A 22,405-nucleotide genomic window follows, 5' to 3' on the forward strand; every position below is an offset into this window, starting at 1 on the left:
GATTCCCAGTGGGATGGGCTACAGAGAGCACTGAGGGTCAGGGGTCATGTTCGTGTCTACACCAGGGGGCGGGGTCTGGTCAGTGACATAATTTCCTCTCCACCAAGCATAGACCACTACACTTCCGCGTTACATTGAAATCGGGGAGGAGATTGCGGGGGGGGCAAATTAATGAATGTGGATGAGAGCCTTGACATTAAGTGATTGCAGATACGGCTGTGGGGGTGCTAGAGACATGATCGAATAGACTTGTATGCGCCTGAATCTCCTGAACACGGCGCGAGACATTCCTAATCCATCAGAACTAAATTGGCAGCGAAAAAGAACGTTTTTAAGCATCGATTCCCCATGCACATGCGCAGATTGGCCACAGAGTGTGACGCAACGCACATCCACCCTGGAATGTTCCATTAGAGGGGGTGTTGTGTTGTGAGAATGTGAGCGGCAGGTTACAATATTTAAAAAATGGCTAGCTATATGAGTACCTTGCCAGCTGCTGAAAAGTGTTGTTATTTGAACAAAATTGCCTGCTTTGGTGGCCAATGTCCTTTCAGCAGAACAGGAGAATGGAAAAACGAACCCACTCAATGGCCAGACGTGTCTTATGGCGACATCTACAATTACCTGATTGAGTCTCCAGGTATAGACTAGTAATGTAATGATATACCGTATATCTAGGCAAAAAATGTCATATATGTCATATATGTCATATATTATACGTCTATACCAGCACCTGCTAGACTAGAATAGGCTGTCATTAGCCTACTATGTAGCCTAAGCTACTGATGATAAATGCACAACACTGTGCAATATTACACTTACTGTATATTTTATTCTATCGTAGGCACTTTGTTTTGTTATTCTTATTTGTGACTTGTTCTGTCTAAATGTTTAATGTGAGCGATTTGTAGTGTCAAATGTCCCTTGGGATAATAAAAGTATTTATATGCTATCATGCATAGCCTACAAATTATTTGAGCACAGTGCCTCAACCTGACATTAATTTCCATGGTCTCATACAGGTGTTTACACAGCTACAAAAATGAAAAACTATAAATCCCTGGAGGCGCACAAGTTTTTTTCGAGTGGTTGGGTATCTATTGTGTAGCACTATAAACCCGAAAAAGACATGACAGTATTCAGAACCCAGGTGAAGCCATCCTGGAGGGTCACAGAGAAACCCCACAATACACGGGTCGCTGCCAGGAGCACAGGAGACATTGTAAGTGCTCACTGCGATTGCATGGCAGGGTAAGCTGACACTCAAACAATACTATAATTAATAACACCTACACTTGGTTGAGAAAAGTAATGAGTTCTACATCGTAATATAACATATTGAATGAAATTACTGTAGTTAAAAGTAACTTCCATTTCAGACTCTGAGAGACATGCTCTCATGTGGGGGCATTGCTTTTTAAACCGGAGACATCGGTCCGTTTGGGCTATACCAGTGTGGCCCCCACCAGCATAGCCTGTGCATGGAACAAAGTCTCCACCAAAAAGGTGGAGGGAGATAGAGTTTCAAATATAAACTTTTATTCTGACAAGGCAAAGAGTACGGGAGGCAGGGCACGGAAAGGCCCAATTCCAGTCGCCAACCCACAGCAACAAGAGCAGTTCCTTCACCTGTTGGCTGCGACTGGAGATCTCCCTGTAGGTCTAAGCACCTTCCAAGGGTTTTCGGCACCATTCAGGCCAACACCATGGTTCACAGATCTTTCCATCACTGAGGAGCAAGTAGAGGCCATAGAAGAGGCAACCTTGGATCGGGCACAATGTGCTGCATGGCACCAAGAGAGGGTGGGAAGGGTGACAGGAACATCAGCTCACAGAGTACTGCACACATCCACCGACACACCGTCTGCAACACTGGTGAGAGACATTCTGGAAAAAGGTTCAACTAAAAACAGACTCATGGCTCCTGGAATTGTCTGGGGTAGGGAGCATGAACGAGATGCCATAGCTATTTATTAATACACTGTCCCTGGAAGGGTCCACAGCCCAAACCTGCATTAAGACTACAGACGAAATTCACAAGGTCCACACAAACCTGAACTCAAAGAGCTGGCGTGTGTCAATAGACAGGCCCTATATCGGTGTCAGTTGTGATACATATGTGTCCTGTGAGTGCTGTGGGAGAGGAGTAGTGGAGGTGAAGTGTCCCTTGAAATGGGTTGATGTTGCTCCAGAAGATTGGCCTAAAGACAAGACCGGCCATCTAGACACTTTGTTGACACTGAGGAAGAACCACATCTACTACACACAGGTAATACAGTAAAGATTCTTACACATAATAGTTAATGCTCTGTTCTCCTTGTGTGTCATTGTGGCTAAATTTCTACTACTTTTTTTAATCACAGGTTCAGTTGCAGATGTTTGTTTGCAGAACACAGTATGCCGACTTTGTTACTTGGACCCCGAGACATACTGTCATTTTCAGAGTCCGTCGGGATGAACATTTCATTAGTGAAGCAGTGGACTCCATAAGCCGTTTCTGGGCCCGGCATATTCACCCTCGGCTGGTGGGACACTCACCTCAGGTTCCAGAGCTACAGGTAAAATGCACTGGTTCACACATTCCTTATATTTAAGATCTAAGAGCTTGGGTTTAACAAGGTTTGGTGGTGTGTGCTGTTTCCTAATTTTTTTTTTTACAATTTATTTAAATGTCTACTCTTCATCTGAATTCACAGGAACAAGACGTGGAGCCCTGAGACCGTGCTAGGCGGAGAACACTGCAGTGAGGTAGACAATAGAAAATAAGGGAGAATCATTTACAAGATTTCAAAGAGGATTTAAAGGGATTTAATCAAGGGTAAAAAAAATAAGAAAATAGTACCAAACTGTTGGCACTCAAAGTGCAGGAACTAACACTAAAAAAATTGTAGATACCCCTACCTGGGGTAGAACTAATTGTTGCAATAGAACCAAAGTATATAAGAACATTTTAAAGTTTAAAGTAATGATTAGAACTAGAACAAAGAAGCATGGGAATAGAAGGGCTGGTATACAGGATGGAATACAAGATGATGGCTCAGGGCCATCTCCCCAGAGGGGCAGGAGAACCACTCAGAATCTAGTCTAGGATGGAACCTACCTGGGTTCCATCCTAGAGACTAATCTTTCCTGTGACAAAATGGCATCCAATGTAATAAAAAAGTCAACCAACGAACTCGATTCTTGTACCGGATCTCCTCTCTGGTAAACAAGAATACCCTGAAGACTCTAAGGACGCTTTCACATATAGACTCTGGCAGGAGCACTCATTCAAGGGTACTACGACTATGCTTGCACCTCATGGTACCAAAGCACCTCAAAGGCGCTAAAAACTAAATTACAAACATCTCAAAACAAACTGGTCAGACTACTGCTTGACCTGACTCCTAGAACCCACCTCACCCCTGCCCACTTTGACAACCTAGGATGGCTTAGAGTAGACGACAAAGTACAGCAACTTGCAATGGGCCTCTACAAGATACACTACACCACTAAGATACCCATGTACATGTCAAAATATTTCCCAAAGGTCAATGAATTCCACGACCACAACACTAGAGGGAGTTCCACAAATCATGTTCAACCCAGATTCGGCTCAAACAAGGGACTAAACACGTTTCGCAATTATGCCACAACAATGTGGAACGCCCTACCCACAGCCGTAAAATAATGTGAATCCCTACCCTCCTTCAAAACCGCTCTTAAAGAGCACCTACGGGTGGCTGCAATTCGAAACTGGCCCCGGTAAATGTCCAACTGGTGCTCTTTGGAGTGGAATCAGGTTTAAACTTTTAGAAATAAAAAAAAAAAAAAAAAAAATAGACATTTTAAAATGAGAGATATTTGTAAGTAAGAGTCTGGGTTATTTTTCCTATTGTCTCAAGAACATAAGGCTAGATACTGGCAGACATTACTGGTTATTGGAAAATATTGAAATCCCAAATATATAAATTTTAGATAACAATTCTGTAATTTCCTCATTGGGGTAACTTCAAGTGATTAACTACATAATAGTGAAACGTATACGATTCCCCTTTCCCCATTTAGCTGGGGGGGGGGGGTTAAAGATCACTGCCTAGCCTTACAAAACTGTATTGTACCCATTCTGCAATCTGTTAATAAGGTTTTCAATCAATCAATCAATTGTCTAAGAATGTCGAACATCCCCCTGTCGGTCCTTGTTGAAGACAACACTGCCTGACATGTTAACCAAGGCAGCACAGACACAGACTATTTTATCCACATTTGCTAAATCATTGTGTTCAATCTCATCCTGCAGCGTCTTCACAGACAGCACTGGGAGTGGCCCGTCCAAAATGCGGAACCTGGTCTTGAGGATGCCAATCACACGTTCTGTGAAATACAATTAAAAACATGTTTATTATTCAACCTCTTACCTCTAACCTCTTACCCCTATACTATAGTTTATATATAAATATATATATTGTATTTTTTATAAATCAGCTTCTGTATTTCCATACTTCATTATAGAAAAATTACCTAATAGACTAATAAATTAACTTACCAATGTGGATCCGGATCCTCGACTTCATTCTTGACTCCTCGACATCTTTTGCGGGGAGTTGCTTCCTGCCACGAGTGAATGCTGGAGTGTAGATTGTGGCGCCAAGCAGAGAGAAGTCGTCCTCTAACGTGAATCCTCTATCTGCCAAGATCTGAAACAAGTAATGTGTCGAAGGTATTGTTAAGTGTTTATAGTACAGATTCAGGTTCCTTTATTGTCACGTATTTCAGTACCTTACAGCAAGAAAGAGTGAAATTCTATTTGTTGTGGTTCTTCAACCATAGCAGTTTGACTAAAATAAAGATGACTATATAGTTCTAAAAAGTGTGCAGTGCAGATAACAGGATGTAGATATTATACTATATAAAATGTAAATAACAAAATGGCTATGTACAGTTCCAAAAAAACAACAGATTAAATTAAAACTGATCATGAGTACAAAAGCATTTAAACCATTCATAATGATCATGAATACTGTGTGTAGAAAGCAACATTACCTGGTCCCCTGGTTGGTGGTACAGAGGTGAGAGGAAGCCAGACTCCCTCACGATCTTAACATCAGAGGCTCTCCCACCCCAGCCTTTGGAGAGGAAGGTGATGCTGCCTGCAGGACTACATGCAATGAAGTACTTCACAGTGGTCCACTTTTTGTAGGAGGAGTAACATTTAGCTCTGGCTTTGAGGGGCTTAGGGTGATCCATTCGAATTTCAAAACAGTCAATAATTGAAGTCAGGCGGGGAAATTTGGCTTTCATTGATGGGGGGGTGGCGTCTCTGATGATGTCTCGGTCGGGCCAGTGTATCAGGAAGCTAATTTTGGCATGGAGGAGATTCAGCCAACGCTGAAAGATGCCCCGCACCGTTGACTGCCCTACTCCAAGAACTTGGCTCAGCAAAGAAAGTGGTGGATTCAACCGCAGCTTAAATAACATAGGACTAGCTGGTCTTCTGTTGATAGTCGCAAATGTTTGGAATTAGAGGATGTGATGAATTGATTCAGGTACTGATAGAGAGCACTGAACCCATTCCAAGTAAGGCCAGTCATGACCTTGCACTTTGTGTCATTGTTACGTGCCCCCGTGGGGAGACGCAACACTAGGCCACAGACAGGATAGGTGAGGATGCAGTGACACAAAACACCATAGACAGATTGTAAAATAACAATATTTATTTTACATAAATGAGATCAGCAACACAGAGAGCAAAGAGGACCTACCAGTGAACACCAAATAATATCAAAATGAAACAAAAGCCCCCCCCCCTTTACAGGCGCGGACGCCCCAAAGTACAGGAGGTGGTGCTCACTCTAAGCTGGTGTCTTTAACAGTAGTTCTCCTACGTGATGCAGATGTAGACCCCAGGGTATCTTCACTGCCCTCAATGTCCCTGTGTGCGAAACAAAAGGTTAATATATATAAGAAAAACAATCACCATAAGCTGGGTGACGAGGAATACATAAATACAGAAACAGGTTATGGGTAAAACAGAAATGTACAACAGGCAGGATCACAAAACGGTACAATACTATAGGGAATTGCTAGAAAACCAGAGCCTTGACCAGCTCTCACACAAACAACAGCTCAACAGAGCTTTAACTAGCTCATGCACCAAAACATGAGCTCAACAGAGCTTTAACTAGCTCATGCACCAAACATGGGCTCAACAGAGCTTTAACTAGCTCATACACAAAAAAAATGAGAGCTCTACCACAACACCACCAGATATAATTACCCACATACACCGACAGAGCTCTAGCTAACAATGCATACACAGGGATTATATGAAGGGATGTGGAGGCCAATTAGGCTGATGAGCCTCAGCTGTGGTTGCTGCTGCTTCTTCTGTTGGTTGGAGTGGAATGGAATGGTGATTGACTCTGAGAGGTAGATAGATTATATAGGGGGGGGAGACAAGAAAACAACACTACAACCTGCCTACATACATAAAACATATCATATATATATATAATAACCCATACAATACAATATTACATGCATACATAATGAAATAAGGACAGAGTCCGTAACAGTCATTCCCTCGGAAAGCATCTGCGGACAATCGCTCTTTGGACCAGTTCTCCAGCGCAGCATCTCGCTCTCTCTCTCTCTCTCCTGGCCTCATCTCTCTCTCTCCTGGCCTCATCTCTCTCTCCTGGCCTCATCTCTCTCTCTGCTGGCCTCATCTCTCTCTCTCCTGGCCTCATCTCTCTCTCCTGGCCTCATCTCTCTCTCTCCTGGCCTCATCTCTCTCTGCTGGCCTCATCTCTCTCTCTCTCCTGGCCTCATCTCTCTCTCTCCTGGCCTCATCTCTCTCTCTCCTGGCCTCATCTCTCTCTGCTGGCCTCATCTCTCTCTCTGCTGGCCTCATCTCTCTCTCTCCTGGCCTCATCTCTCTCTCTCCTGGCCTCATCTCTCTCTCCTGGCCTCATTTCTCTCTCTATCCTGGCCTCATCTCTCTCTCTCCTGGCCTCATCTCTCTCTCTGCTGGCCTCATCTCTCTCTCTGCTGGCCTCATCTCTCTCTCTGCTGGCCTCATCTCTCTCTCTCCTGGCCTCATCTCTCTCTCTCCTGGCCTCATCTCTCTCTCTCCTGGCCTCATCTCTCTCTCTCCTGGCTTCATCTCTCTCTCCTGGCCTCATCTCTCTCTCTCCTGGCCTCATCTCTCTCTCTCTCCTGGCCTCATCTCTCTCTCTCCTGGCCTCATCTCTCTCTCTCCTGTCCTCATCTCTCTCTCTCCTGGCCTCATCTCTCTCTCTGCTGGCCTCATCTCTCTCTCCTGGCCTCATCTCTCTCTCTCCTGGCCTCATCTCTCTCTCTCCTGGCCTCATCTCTCTCTGCTGGCCTCATCTCTCTCTCTCCTGGCCTCATCTCTCTCTCCTGGCCTTATCTCTCTCTCTCCTGGCCTCATCTCTCTCTCTCTCCTGGCCTCATCTCTCTCTCCTGGCCTCATCTCTCTCTCTCTCCTGGCCTCATCTCTCTCTCTCCTGGCCTCATCTCTCTCTCTGCTGGCCTCATCTCTCTCTCCTGGCCTCATCTCTCTCTCTCCTGGCCTCATCTCTCTCTCCTGGCCTCATCTCTCTCTCTGCTGGCCTCATCTCTCTCTCTCCTGGCCTCATCTCTCTCTCCTGGCCTCATCTCTCTCTCTCCTGGCCTCATCTCTCTCTGCTGGCCTCATCTCTCTCTCTCTCCTGGCCTCATCTCTCTCTCTCCTGGCCTCATCTCTCTCTCTCCTGGCCTCATCTCTCTCTCTGCTGGCCTCATCTCTCTCTCTGCTGGCCTCATCTCTCTCTCTCCTGGCCTCATCTCTCTCTCTCCTGGCCTCATCTCTCTCTCTCCTGGCCTCATCTCTCTCTCTATCCTGGCCTCATCTCTCTCTCTCCTGGCCTCATCTCTCTCTCTGCTGGCCTCATCTCTCTCTCTGCTGGCCTCATCTCTCTCTCTGCTGGCCTCATCTCTCTCTCTCCTGGCCTCATCTCTCTCTCTCCTGGCCTCATCTCTCTCTCTCCTGGCCTCATCTCTCTCTCTCCTGGCTTCATCTCTCTCTCCTGGCCTCATCTCTCTCTCTCCTGGCCTCATCTCTCTCTCTCTCCTGGCCTCATCTCTCTCTCTCCTGGCCTCATCTCTCTCTCTCCTGTCCTCATCTCTCTCTCTCCTGGCCTCATCTCTCTCTCTGCTGGCCTCATCTCTCTCTCCTGGCCTCATCTCTCTCTCTCCTGGCCTCATCTCTCTCTCTCCTGGCCTCATCTCTCTCTGCTGGCCTCATCTCTCTCTCTCCTGGCCTCATCTCTCTCTCCTGGCCTTATCTCTCTCTCTCCTGGCCTCATCTCTCTCTCTCTGCTGGCCTCATCTCTCTCTCTGCTGGCCTCATCTCTCTCTCTGCTGGCCTCATCTCTCTCTCTCCTGGCCTCATCTCTCTCTCTCCTGGCCTCATCTCTCTCTCTGCTGGCCTCATCTCTCTCTCTGCTGGCCTCATCTCTCTCTCTCCTGGCCTCATCTCTCTCTCCTGGCCTCATCTCTCTCTCTGCTGGCTTCATCTCTCTCTGCTGGCCTCCTCTCTCTCTCCTGGCCTCATCTCTCTCTCTCCTGGCCTCCTCTCTCTCTCTCCTGGCCTCATCTCTCTCTCTGCTGGCCTCATCTCTCTCTCCTGGCCTCATCTCTCTCTCTCCTGGCCTCATCTCTCTCTCTCCTGGCCTCATCTCTCTCTCTCCTGGCCTCATCTCTCTCTCTCCTGGCCTCATCTCTCTCTCTCCTGGCCTCATCTCTCTCTCTGCTGGCCTCATCTCTCTCTCTGCTGGCCTCATCTCTCTCTCTCCTGGCCTCATCTCTCTCTCTCCTGGCCTCATCTCTCTATCTCCTGGCCTCATCTCTCTCTCTCCTGGCCTCATCTCTCTCTCTCCTGGCCTCATCTCTCTCTCCTGGCCTCATCTCTCTCTCTCCTGGCCTCATCTCTCTCTCTCCTGGCCTCATCTCTCTCTCCTGGCCTCATCTCTCTCTCTCCTGGCCTCATCTCTCTCTCTCCTGGCCTCATCTCTCTCTCTGCTGGCCTCATCTCTCTCTCCTGGCCTCATCTCTCTCTCTCCTGGCCTCATCTCTCTCTCTGCTGGCCTCATCTCTCTCTCTCCTGGCCTCATCTCTCTCTCTCCTGGCCTCATCTCTCTCTCTCCTGGCCTCATCTCTCTCTCTGCTGGCCTCATCTCTCTCTCTCCTGGCCTCATCTCTCTATCTCCTGGCCTCATCTCTCTCTCTCTCCTGGCCTCATCTCTCTCTCCTGACCTCATCTCTCTCTCCTGGCCTCATCTCTCTCTCTGCTGGCTTCATCTCTCTCTGCTGGCCTCATCTCTCTCTCCTGGCCTCATCTCTCTCTCTCCTGGCCTCATCTCTCTCTGCTGGCCTCATCTCTCTCTCTCCTGGCCTCATCTCTCTCTCTCCTGGCCTCATCTCTCTCTCTCCTGGCCTCATCTCTCTCTCTGCTGGCCTCATCTCTCTCTCTGCTGGCCTCATCTCTCTCTGCTGGCCTCATCTCTCTCTCTCCTGGCCTCATCTCTCTCTCTGCTGTCCTCATCTCTCTCTCTGCTGGCCTCATCTCTCTCTCTCCTGGCCTCATCTCTCTCTCTCCTGGCCTCATCTCTCTCTCTCCTGGCCTCATCTCTCTCTCTCCTGGCCTCATCTCTCTCTCTCTCCTGGCCTCATCTCTCTCTCCTGGCCTCATCTCTCTCTCCTGGCCTCATCTCTCTCTCTGCTGGCTTCATCTCTCTCTGCTGGCCTCATCTCTCTCTCTCCTGGCCTCATCTCTCTCTCCTGGCCTCATCTCTCTCTGCTGGCCTCATCTCTCTCTCTCCTGGCCTCATCTCTCTCTCTGCTGGCCTCATCTCTCTCTCTCCTGGCCTCATCTCTCTCTCTCCTGGCCTCATCTCTCTCTCTGCTGGCCTCATCTCTCTCTCTCCTGGCCTCATCTCTCTCTCTCCTGGCCTCATCTCTCTCTCTCCTGGCCTCATCTCTCTCTCTGCTGGCCTCATCTCTCTCTCTCCTGGCCTCATCTCTCTCTCTCCTGGCCTCATCTCTCTCTCTCCTGGCCTCATCTCTCTCTCCTGGCCTCATCTCTCTCTCCTGGCCTCATCTCTCTCTCTGCTGGCCTCATCTCTCTCTCTCCTGGCCTCATCTCTCTCTCTGCTGGCCTCATCTCTCTCTCCTGGCCTCATCTCTCTCTCTGCTGGCCTCATCTCTCTCTCTCCTGGCCTCATCTCTCTCTCTGCTGGCCTCATCTCTCTCTGCTGGCCTCATCTCTCTCTCCTGGCCTCATCTCTCTCTTTTCTGGCCTCATCTCTCTCTCCTGGCCTCATCTCTCTCTCCTGGCCTCATCTCTCTCTCTCCTGGCCTCATCTCTCTCTCTCTGCTGGCCTCCTCTCTCTCTCTCCTGGCCTCATCTCTCTCTCTCCTGGCCTCATCTCTCTCTCTCTGCTGGCCTCATCTCTCTCTCTCCTGGCCTCATCTCTCTCTCTCCTGGCCTCATCTCTCTCTCTCCTGGCCTCATCTCTTTCTCTGCTGGCCTCATCTCTCTCTCCTGGCCTCATCTCTCTCTCCTGGCCTCATCTCTCTCTCTGCTGGCCTCATCTCTCTCTCCTGGCCTCATCTCTCTCTCTGCTGGCCTCATCTCTCTCTCTCCTGGCCTCATCTCTCTCTCTCTCCTGGCCTCATCTCTCTCTCTCCTGGCCTCATCTCTCTCTCTCCTGGCCTCATCTCTCTCTCCTGGCCTCATCTCTCTCTCTGCTGGCCTCATCTCTCTCTCTCCTGGCCTCATCTCTCTCCTGGCCTCATCTCTCTCTCTCCTGGCCTCATCTCTCTCTCTGCTGGCCTCATCTCTCTCTCTCCTGGCCTCATCTCTCTCTCCTGGCCTCATCTCTCTCTCTCCTGGCCTCATCTCTCTCTCTGCTGGCCTCATCTCTCTCTCTCTCCTGGCCTCATCTCTCTCTCTCCTGGCCTCATCTCTCTCTCTCCTGGCCTCATCTCTCTCTCTCCTGGCCTCATCTCTCTCTCTGCTGGCCTCATCTCTCTCTCTCCTGGCCTCATCTCTCTCTCTGCTGGCCTCATCTCTCTCTCTGCTGGCCTCATCTCTCTCTCTGCTGGCCTCATCTCTCTCTCCTGGCCTCATCTCTCTCTCTGCTGGCCTCATCTCTCTCTCTGCTGGCCTCATCTCTCTCTCTGCTGGCCTCATCTCTCTCTCCTGGCCTCATCTCTCTCTCTGCTGGCCTCATCTCTCTGCTGGCCTCATCTCTCTCTCCTGGCCTCATCTCTCTCTCTCTGCTGGCCTCATCTCTCTCTCTGCTGGCCTCATCTCTCTCTCTGCTGGCCTCATCTCTCTCTGCTGGCCTCATCTCTCTCTCTGCTGGCCTCATCTCTCTCTCTCCTGGCCTCATCTCTCTCTCTCTGCTGGCCTCATCTCTCTCTCTCCTGGCCTCATCTCGCTCTCTCCTGGCCTCATCTCTCTCTCTCCTGGCCTCATCTCTCTCTCTCCTGGCCTCATCTCTCTCTCTGCTGGCCTCATCTCTCTCTCCTGGCCTCATCTCTCTCTCTCCTGGCCTCATCTCTCTCTCTGCTGGCCTCATCTCTCTCTCTCCTGGCCTCATCTCTCTCTCCTGGCCTCATCTCTCTCTCTCCTGGCCTCATCTCTCTCTCTCTCCTGGCCTCATCTCTCTCTCTCCTGGCCTCATCTCTCTCTCTCCTGGCCTCATCTCTCTCTCTCCTGGCCTCATCTCTCTCTCTGCTGGCCTCATCTCTCTCTCTCCTGGCCTCATCTCTCTCTCTGCTGGCCTCATCTCTCTCTCTGCTGGCCTCATCTCTCTCTCTGCTGGCCTCATCTCTCTCTCCTGGCCTCATCTCTCTCTGCTGGCCTCATCTCTCTCTCTGCTGGCCTCATCTCTCTCTCTGCTGGCCTCATCTCTCTCTCCTGGCCTCATCTCTCTCTCTGCTGGCCTCATCTCTCTGCTGGCCTCATCTCTCTCTCCTGGCCTCATCTCTCTCTCTCTGCTGGCCTCATCTCTCTCTCTGCTGGCCTCATCTCTCTCTCTGCTGGCCTCATCTCTCTCTGCTGGCCTCATCTCTCTCTCTGCTGGCCTCATCTCTCTCTCTCCTGGCCTCATCTCTCTCTCTCTGCTGGCCTCATCTCTCTCTCTCCTGGCCTCATCTCGCTCTCTCCTGGCCTCATCTCTCTCTCTCCTGGCCTCATCTCTCTCTCTCCTGGCCTCATCTCTCTCTCTGCTGGCCTCATCTCTCTCTCCTGGCCTCATCTCTCTCTCTCCTGGCCTCATCTCTCTCTCTCCTGGCCTCATCTCTCTCTCTCCTGGACTCATTTCTCTCTCTCCTGGCCTCATCTCTCTCTCTCCTGGCCTCATCTCTCTCTCTGCTGGCCTCATCTCTCTCTCTCCTGGCCTCATCTCTCTCTCTGCTGGCCTCATATCTCTCTCTGCTGGCCTCATCTCTCTCTCTCTGCTGGCCTCATCTCTCTCTCTCTGCTGGCCTCATCTCTCTCTCTGCTGGCCTCATCTCTCTCTCCTGGCCTCATCTCTCTCTATCCTGGCCTCATCTCTCTCTCTCCTGGCTTCATCTCTCTCTCCTGGCCTCATCTCTCTCTGCTGGCCTCATCTCTCTCTCTCCTGGCCTCATCTCTCTCTGCTGGCCTCATCTCTCTCTCTCCTGGCCTCATCTCTCTCTCCTGGCCTCATCTCTCTCTCTCCTGGCCTCATCTCTCTCTCCTGGCCTCATCTCTCTCTGCTGGCCTCATCTCTCTCTCCTGGCCTCATCTCTCTCTCCTGGCCTCATCTCTCTCTCTGCTGGCCTCATCTCTCTCTCCTGGCCTCATCTCTCTCTGCTGGCCTCATCTCTCTCTCTGCTGGCCTCATCTCTCTCTCTCTCTCCTGGCCTCATCTCTCTCTCTGCTGGCCTCATCTCTCTCTCTGCTGGCCTCATCTCTCTCTCTCCTGGCCTCATCTCTCTCTCTGCTGGCCTCATCTCTCTCTCTCCTGGCCCCATCTCTCTCTCTGCTGGCCTCATCTCTCTCTCTCCTGGCCTCATCTCTCTCTCTGCTGGCCTCATCTCTCTCTCTCTCCTGGCCTCATCTCTCTCTGCTGGCCTCATCTCTCTCTTTGCTGGCCTCATCTCTCTCTCTCCTGGCCTCATCTCTCTCTCTCCTGGCCTCATCTCTCTCTCTCCTGGCCTCATCTCTCTCTCTCCTGGCCTCATCTCTCTCTCTGCTGGCCTCATCTCTCTCTCTCCTGGCCTCATCTCTCTCTGCTGGCCTCATCTCTCTCTCTCGGCCTCATCTCTCTCTCTCCTGGCCTCATCTCTCTCTCTCCTGGCCTCATCTCTCTCTCTCCTGGCCTCATCTCTCTCTCTCCTGGCCTCATCTCTCTCTCTCCTGGCCTCATCTCTCTCTCTGCTGGCCTCATCTCTCTCTCTCCTGGCCTCATCTCTCTCTCTGCTGGCCTCATCTCTCTCTCTCTCTGCTGGCCTCATCTCTCTCTCTCTGCTGGCCTCATCTCTCTCTCTGCTGGCCTCATCTCTCTCTCTCCTGGCCTCATCTCTCTCTCTCCTGGCCTCATCTCTCTCTCTCTCCTGGCTTCATCTCTCTCTCTCTCCTGGCCTCATCTCTCTCTCTCCTGGCCTCATCTCTCTCTCTCCTGGCCTCATCTCTCTCTGCTGGCCTCATCTCTCTCTCTCCTGGCCTCATCTCTCTCTGCTGGCCTCATCTCTCTCTCTCCTGGCCTCATCTCTCTCTCCTGGCCTCATCTCTCTCTCTCTCCTGGCCTCATCTCTCTCTCTCCTGGCCTCATCTCTCTCTCTCCTGGCCTCATCTCTCTCTCCTGGCCTCATCTCTCTCTCTCTCCTGGCCTCATCTCTCTCTCTCCTGGCCTCATCTCTCTCTCCTGGCTTCATCTCTCTCTCTCCTGGCCTCATCTCTCTCTCCTGGCCTCATCTCTCTCTCTGCTGGCCTCATCTCTCTCTCCTGGCCTCATCTCTCTCTCTGCTGGCCTCATCTCTCTCTCTGCTGGTCTCATCTCTCTCTCTCCTGGCCTCATCTCTCTCTCTCTCCTGGCCTCATCTCTCTCTCTGCTGGCCTCATCTCTCTCTCTCCTGGCCTCATCTCTCTCTCTGCTGGCCTCATCTCTCTCTCTCCTGGCCTCATCTCTCTCTCTGCTGGCCTCATCTCTCTCTCTCCTGGCCTCATCTCTCTCTCTCTCCTGGCCTCATCTCTCTCTCCTGGCCTCATCTCTCTCTCTGCTGGCCTCATCTCTCTCTCTGCTGGCCTCATCTCTCTCTCTCCATGCCTCATCTCTCTCTCTCTCTCTCTCCTGGCCTCATCTCTCTCTCTCCTGGCCTCATCTCTCTCTGCTGGCCTCATCTTTCTCTCTGCTGGCCTCATCTCTCTCTCTCCTGGCCTCATCTCTCTCTCTCCTGGCCTCATCTCTCTCTCTGCTGGCCTCATCTCTCTCTCTCATGGCCTCATCTGAATGAATGAATGTTCATTAGTTTAATAATAGGATCTATATTTGTTTTATAAACATTCCCCCAGACAGACCTCAACACAATATGACATGTATGGCACAACAAGTGAAAAATGCAATATATATATATTTTTTTCCCCTCCATTTTCCTCCGATTTTCTCCCATCCCAATGTTAGTCGTTATGCCAATTCCCAACCCCTTCCTGGTCGCTGCACACTTACCCCCCACAGTCAGACACACGTCCAGCCAATCAACCGCTTCTTTTCACCTGGCAGCGCGGATCCTCCCTGAGAGGGCGTAGCGTGTGGAAGGATCACACTATCCCACTCAGGTCCTATCCGCGCTTAGCAGGCGCCCCGACCGAACTGTAGGAGTCGCTGTTTACAACGACCCGGACCCACCCCGCCAGCTTCTCCCACCCTCTAATACAGCCAATTGTATTAGTGTGAACGGCCAGCCAAGCTGGTGACAACCCCGGAGCTGTGAGCTGGATTCGAACAGCTCACAGCTTCGGTGTTGGTGACGAACGCAATCTCCGCTACGCCACCTAACCGCCTCATATGCAAACATTTCTGATTTAACAGCTCCCTTGTTTTGTACAGAATGCCAACACATTTGACTAATTTACCTCGCTCTCTCCTGGCCTCATCTTGCTCCTGATTGGGTGCATAATCTTCAGGAGAAAGATTATAGATATGGTCATGATGAACATAGTGTGCAGGATGATCTGGTTTGATGGGGCTCTCCGCTCTTCTTTGGGCATTGTGAAACCGCCTTATCTTCTCCATCCCCCCTGAACCATGGCGATGGGGGAATATAGAGGGGGTGAAATCAGGGTGTTTGGGATCCCTTACATGAAATCCTGAAATGAAAAAGGCAAAGATTTAACCACAAAGCACCTAAAATCAAGCTAAACCTAATGTGCACTACAGTGTACAAAAATGCATTGCTCTGTCTCAGGAGGATAAACTACCATAGCATCACTGGTTGATGGCGTCACAATGTTATGTTGATTGATTGATAACTTTATTTAACAGATTGCAGAATGGGTACAATACAGTACGGCTCAATACACACAATTGTTAAGGGGATGCAGACCAGAGAAAGACCTTCGTCTTGTTTACATCAGGGTCCCCCATTTTCAATTCATAATGACATTTATGACATACATGACATACAGATAAACATGTTTGCTACTGTGTACATGCCTACATCTCGTTCATTACATATGTATTACACTGACTGAATTCGTTTTTCGATCGACTGATTTATTAGTATTATTTAGTAATTTTGGTAATTATAAAATGTAGAATAGACGTAACGTTACCAGTGATGAAGTGTCGGCCGCAGACATACACATGTTTGCTGTCAGGATCCCAAAGTTTCCCCTCTGTGTCCTCTCTTTTAATAGCCAGGAGCCATAGTCACCTTTCTTCCTCTTTCTGCCTACTAGGGATTACAGAAAAGCGAATCTCCGGATTGTCTTTTCTGTTGGCCGAACAATTAACAACACAGCAACTTTTAGGCATGGCTGCTTGTTGTTCTGTTGTTAGTAGTTGATGCTCCGATTGCCGCTCACATTCTCACAACACAACACCCCCTCTAATGGAACATTCCAGGGTGGATGTGCGTTGCGTCACACTCTGTGGCCAATCTGTGCATGGGGAATCGATGCTTAAAAACGTTCTTTTTCGCTGCCAATTTAGTTCTGATGGATTAGGAATGTCTCGCGCCGTGTTCAGGAGAGTCAGACGCATACAAGTCTATTCGATCATGTCTCTAGCACCCCCACAGCCGTATCTGCAACGTCAAGGCTCTCGTCCACATTAATTTGCCCCCCCCGCAATCTCCTCCCCGATTTCAGAATCCCGGAAGTGTTGTGGTGGTCTATGGCTAGATTACAGACACACTACTCTGCTTAAAGGGATAGTTCAGATTCTGGAACTCTAACTTTATTTCTTACTGACCAATGATGTTTATTAGAACTCTAACTCTATTTCTTACTGACCAATGATGTTTATTAGAACTCTAACTCTATTTCTTACTGACCAATGATGTTTATTAGAACTCTAACTCTATTTCTTACTGACCAATGATGTTGATTAGAACTCTAACTCTATTTCTTACTGACCAATGATGTTTATTAGAACTCTAACTCTATTTCTTACTGACCAATGATGTTGTTTGGAACTCTAACTCTATTTCTTACTGACCAATGATGTTTATTAGAACTCTAACTCTATTTCTTACTCTGACTTCAGTACCTGTATGTGTGTGTACATGTGTGTGTACATGTGTGTATATATGTACCTGTGTATATATGTACATGTGTGTGTGTGTTTGGTGTGTGTGTACCTGTGTGTGTACCTGTGTGTAGGTGTGTGATGTGGACAGGGATGACCTCGTCCTCCAGTACCTGGTGGTTCTGTGCAGCAGTGGTTCCGTGTGTCGACCCGTCAGTTTGACCTGTCAACTCAACACACACTCACCTGCTCAGGGTCAGTACACACACACACACACACACACACACACACACACACACACACACACAGGGCCGCCTGGGAGAAACGCGAGGCCCCCCCCCCCCCCCCCCTAAAAGGTAAAAAAAAAATCATACAGTCAACATATTCTTAAATAATATCGCTGCACAGACCCGGCAATGCCCCTGACCCTCCACCAGAGCAAGGCCAGAGAGAGAGAGAGAGAGACACATTGGAAAGAAACAACCCAAAACCAGAGCAAATTGAAATGCTATTTGGCCCTAAACAGAGAGTACACAGTGGCAGAATACCTGAGCACTGTGACTGACCCAATACTAAGAAGATCCTTGACTAGGTACAGACTCAGCGAGCACAGCCTAGCCATCGAGAAAGGCCGCCATAGGCAGACCTGGCTCCCAAGCGAAGACAGACCCACTGCACACAAGATGAGGTGGAAACCGAGCTCCACTTCTTAACAACCTGCCCACTATACCAAGACATATACTTCCCACAAATTGCAAACACCCAAAGAGACTTTGAAAACATGGACAATAACTCAAAACTCCCATACCTACTGGGAGAAATACAAGAATGTGAAATAAAGCCCATTTGAATTGAAGAGAGAGAGATAGATAGAGCATGTCTGTGTGTTAGAAAGAGAGAGATAGAGAGAGAGCATGTCTGTTTGTGTGTGTGTGTTAGAGAGAGAGCATGTATGAGAGAGATAAGCAAGACAGCTAAGATGAGCCCCTAAAGGATATTCAACTTTTAATGGAAGAACAAAACAGAAGGAAAAGATAACTTCACAAAGGCAACATGAATATACATAGATCCAAAAGGACAAAGATCAACACTTAAATCCAAAGAGAAGAGGGTCTATACCAGAGAAAACAAAGTAGCAAGGAGCCAACGGCCGACATCAGCTAAATAGGCTAACTGCAAATAGAGTAGCCAGGTACTGACACCAGGTACACACCGTTAGCTACAACAGCTAGCCGGCCCGTTTGGCTCAATATAACGTTAGCTACGTTAGCTAGCCGGCCCGCTTTGGCTCAATATAACATTAGCTACAACAGCTAGCCGGCCCGTTTGGCTCAATATAACGTTAGCTACGTTAGCTAGCCGGCCCGCTTGGCTCAATATAACATTAGCTACAACAGCTAGCCGGCCCGTTTGGCTCAATATAACGTTAGCTACGTTAGCTAGCCGGCCCGCTTGGCTCAATATAACATTAGCTACAACAGCTAGCTGGCCCGTTTGGCTCAATATAACGTTAGCTATGTTAGCTAGCCGGCCTGCTTTGGCTCAATATAACATTAGCTACAACAGCTAGCCGGCCCGTTTGGCTCAATATAACGTTAGCTACGTTAGCTAGCCGGCCCGCTTGGCTCAACATAACGTTAGCCAACATAACGTTAGCCTTAGCCACGATAGCAAGCCGGCCCGAGAGAGAAAGAGAGAGAGAGTGAGAGATATATCCACGGCGGGAATAGAATAGAGTGCATTAAAAACTCACCAAACGTCCAAGAGGATGGAGACAACCGCGTGGAGTTGACGAAGTTCATCTGCCGAACGACCGTCCTCTTCATCTTGGCATAACAATGCTGCACGCGCTCTCTCTAGGTTAGCTAACGCTAGTTAGCCTTTAGCTAAGCTAGCTACTAGCCGACATGGCTATCCCGACTGAACCACACGTTAGCACTCGATATTATAACGTAGCTAAAGCTAACTAGCTGTCCCTGCCTTTAGCTAAGCCGACATGGCTAGCCTGACTGAACTGTCTAACATGCAACAACTTTCATCTTCAGTCCATCTGCCGAACGACCGTCCTCTTCGTCTTGGCTGGCATAAGCATAACCTCCAATGCTGCACGCGCGAAATAGTCAAACGCAGCTGACGCACGCCGGCCGACTGTACACATGTAACCCCTCCCTTCGTTGAAACCAATAGTATGTCTGCTGCAGAGCCCCAGAGCTCCAATAGTGAGTATGTCTGCTCCAGAGCCGCAGAGCCAGGAACAAGTCGGACACATTCTACAAACGTGTCTAATGTGAAATATATAAGCATATAAGCAAAACTAGATTTTAGGTCTGTGATGAAAAACGGCTTCGCGGGAAGGGGGGCCTTGCAAAAAATAAAATAAAATAAAAAATAATAATAAAAAAAATTATAAATAAATAAACATTTTAAATTCTTTTAAAAAAAATTGCGAGGCCCCCCTTCCCGCGAGGCCCTGTGCGACCGCACTGCTCGCACACCCCCTGAGGCGGCCCTGCACACACACACACACACACACATAATACACACGCACACATTATAATGTTCTGCTTCTTATTGTTGTTGTTAGATTATAATGTTCTGCTTCTTATTGTTGTATAATGTTCTGCTTCTTATTGTTGTTAGATTATAATGTTCTGCTTCTTATTGTTGTTGCTAGATTATAATGTTCTGCTTCTTATTGTTGTTGTTAGATTATAATGTTCTGCTTCTTATTGTAGTATAATGTTCTGCTTCTTATTGTTGTTAGATTATAATGTTCTGCTTCTTATTGTTGTTGTTAGATTATAATGTTCTAGTTCTTATTGTTGTATAATGTTCTGCTTCTTATTGTTGTTAGATTATAATGTTCTGCTTCTTATTGTTGTATAATGTTCTGCTTCTTATTGTTGTTGATTATAATGTTCTGCTTCTTATTGTTGTTAGATTATAATGTTCTGCTTCTTATTGTTGTATAATGTTCTGCTTCTTATTGTTGTTAGATTATAATGTTCTGCTTCTTATTGTTGTTGCTAGATTATAATGTTCTGCTTCTCATTGTTGTTAGATTATAATGTTCTGCTTCTTATTGTTGTTGCTAGATTATAATGTTCTGCTTCTTATTGTTGTTAGATTATAATGTTCTGCTTCTTATTGTTGTATAATGTTCTGCTTCTTATTGTTGTTAGATTATAATGTTCTGCTTCTTATTGTTGTTAGATTATAATGTTCTGCTTCTCGTCTCTCACTTGTATTTCCAAGTATAAAATAAAGGTTATGAATGAAGTTTGAACGTTAACCTGACTTGGAAAAGGTTAAATTCTGACCTTTTTAAAATGAGTTTTTATTGTTTTCCAGAGAGTCTGAAGAGATTCAGCAGAGGAGCGAGGGAGTTCATCACCCACATGACCCCCCCACTGTCGCTGCGCTGCACACACACACAGACACACTGAGCTGCATGCACACACACATACACACTGAGCTGCACACACACACACACACACACACACACTGAGCTGCACACACACACACACACACACTGAGCTGCATGCACACACACACACACATACACTGAGCTGCACGCACACACACACACACTGAGCTGCACACACACACACACACACTGAGCTGCACACACACACACACACACACTGAGCTGCACGCACACACACACACACACACTGAGCTGCACACACACACACACACACACTGAGCTGCACACACACACACACACACTGAGCTGCACACACACACACACACACTGAGCTGCACACACACACACACACACAGGCCCCTCTCTGCAACTTGCCTTCACAGACGAGACAGAGAGAAAGAGGAACTCATGAAGAGAGAGATGCTGCTACATGACTCCTCCCCTCATCACCCTGTGACTCCTCCCCTCATCACCCTGTGACTCCTCCCCTCAGCTGATCCTGTGACTCACTCCTCCCCTCATCACCCTGTGACTCCTCCCCTCATCACCCTGTGACTCCTCCCCTCAGCTGATCCTGTGACTCACTCCTCCCCTCATCACCCTGTGACTCCTCCCCTCAGCTGATCCTGTGACTCACTCCTCCCCTCATCGCCCTGTCTCCTCCCCTCAGCTGCTACATGACTCCTCCCCTCAGCTCACCCTGTGACTCCTCCCCTCAGCTGATCCTGTGACTTCTCCCTTCATCACGCTGTGACTCCTCCCCTCAGCTGATCATGTGACTCCTCCCCTCATCACGCTGTGACTCCTCCCCTCAGCTGATCATGTGACTCCTCCCCTCATCACCCTGTGACTCCTCCCCCCAGCTGATCCTGTGACTCACTCCTCCCCTCATCACGCTGTGACTCCTCCCCTCAGCTGATCCTGTGACTCCTCCCCTCATCACCCTGTGACTCCTCCCCCCAGCTGATCCTGTGACTCACTCCTCCCCTCATCACCCTGTGACTCCTCCCCTCAGCTGATCGTATGTGTTCTTGTTGAGTTTATAATTCTGTATGCTTTCATGTCTGTTAATAAATCATATTTGTTTAAACTGGTGTTTGGTCTGTAAAGGGGACAGCCACTCTAGCAGCCACTGTGTAAGTCATTGTTTGTAGGCCATTGAGCGTGTTAACCTACTTGTTAGCCATTATTGATGACATTGATATGACCCTGGTAAAGAATATAATTGAGTGAATTTTGGATCCATTAACTCACATATTTAATCATAGTCATTCAATTAGTAATTCAAACCGGGAAAATGTCCAGAAAAAATGAAAATAGCTAAAGTGATCCCACTATTTAAAGCTGGAGATAAACACCTTCTGAACAGCCCTAAACTCACGCACCACGGCTTATAACCTGGGCAGAGAGTCAGGAAATATGGAAGAATACAAGGCTTCAGTCTACACTCTGCGCAAGGCTGTTAAACTTGCTAAGAGGACATATGCTGAGAAACTGGAGACACAAATGGCACAAAACGACACAAGAGGCTTGTGGAGGGGACTGAAGACAATAACTGACTACAAAGTCAGCGCCCCCGCAATGGGGAGCGACGACGCCTCTCTAGCGGACAAACTCAACTCCTTCTACGCTCGGTTCGGTGTAGACAGTGTCGCCGCTAGCCCTCTGGCTAGTGACGTCACTGGCGCACCGGCTGTTGTGGAGGGGGGGGGGCAACCGCGGGGGGGCGGGGGCGCTCTCTCGTTGTCGGAACACAGTGTGAGAAGAGCATTTATGCAGGTGAACACCAGGAAGGCTGCAGGCCCAGATGGTATAACAGGACGCATACTTAAGTCCTGTGCAAACCAGCTTGCCCCGGTGTTCACCGCCATATTTAATCAATCCCTGGCGGAGTCAGTAGTCCCTGCCTGCTTCAAGATGTCTACCATCATCCCTGTACCGAAGAAACCCTCCCCAACATGTCCAAATGATTACAGACCGGTGGCACTCACCTCTGTGGTCATGAAATGTTTCGAGAGGCTGGTCAAGGACCACATTTGTGCCTCTCCCCAGTGATATGGACCCTATGCAATTTGCATACAGGACAAACAGGTCCACTGATGACGCGGTCTCCCAGGTACTGCACAGCACTCTCTCCCACCTTGACCGTCAGAAGGGGGGCTATGTGAGACTGTTGTTCATTGACTACAGCTCAGCGTTCAACACCATAGTC

The 22,405-nt window shown here is 48.7% G+C and overlaps 1 protein-coding gene across 1 annotated transcript in view; it reads left to right on the plus strand.

Annotated features, from left to right (window-relative positions):
- ctc1 (CTS telomere maintenance complex component 1) overlaps window positions 1–21,204 on the plus strand; it is a 199,952-nt gene extending 178,748 nt beyond the window's left edge. The window contains exons 21-23 of the mRNA XM_084327685.1: window positions 1–78; window positions 16,901–17,021; window positions 20,118–21,204. The exon at window positions 1–78 is cut by the window's left edge and continues 79 nt beyond it. Coding sequence (XP_084183811.1) covers window positions 1–78; window positions 16,901–17,021; window positions 20,118–20,212 — 294 coding nt within the window. The 3' untranslated portion in view covers window positions 20,213–21,204. The remainder of the gene's footprint in view (window positions 79–16,900; window positions 17,022–20,117) is intronic.
- Window positions 21,205–22,405: the final 1,201 nt, after the last annotated feature.

This window comes from Notolepis coatsorum (assembly GCF_963971535.1).
Source record: "Notolepis coatsorum genome assembly, chromosome: 13".
Lineage (NCBI taxonomy): Eukaryota > Metazoa > Chordata > Actinopteri > Aulopiformes > Paralepididae > Notolepis > Notolepis coatsorum.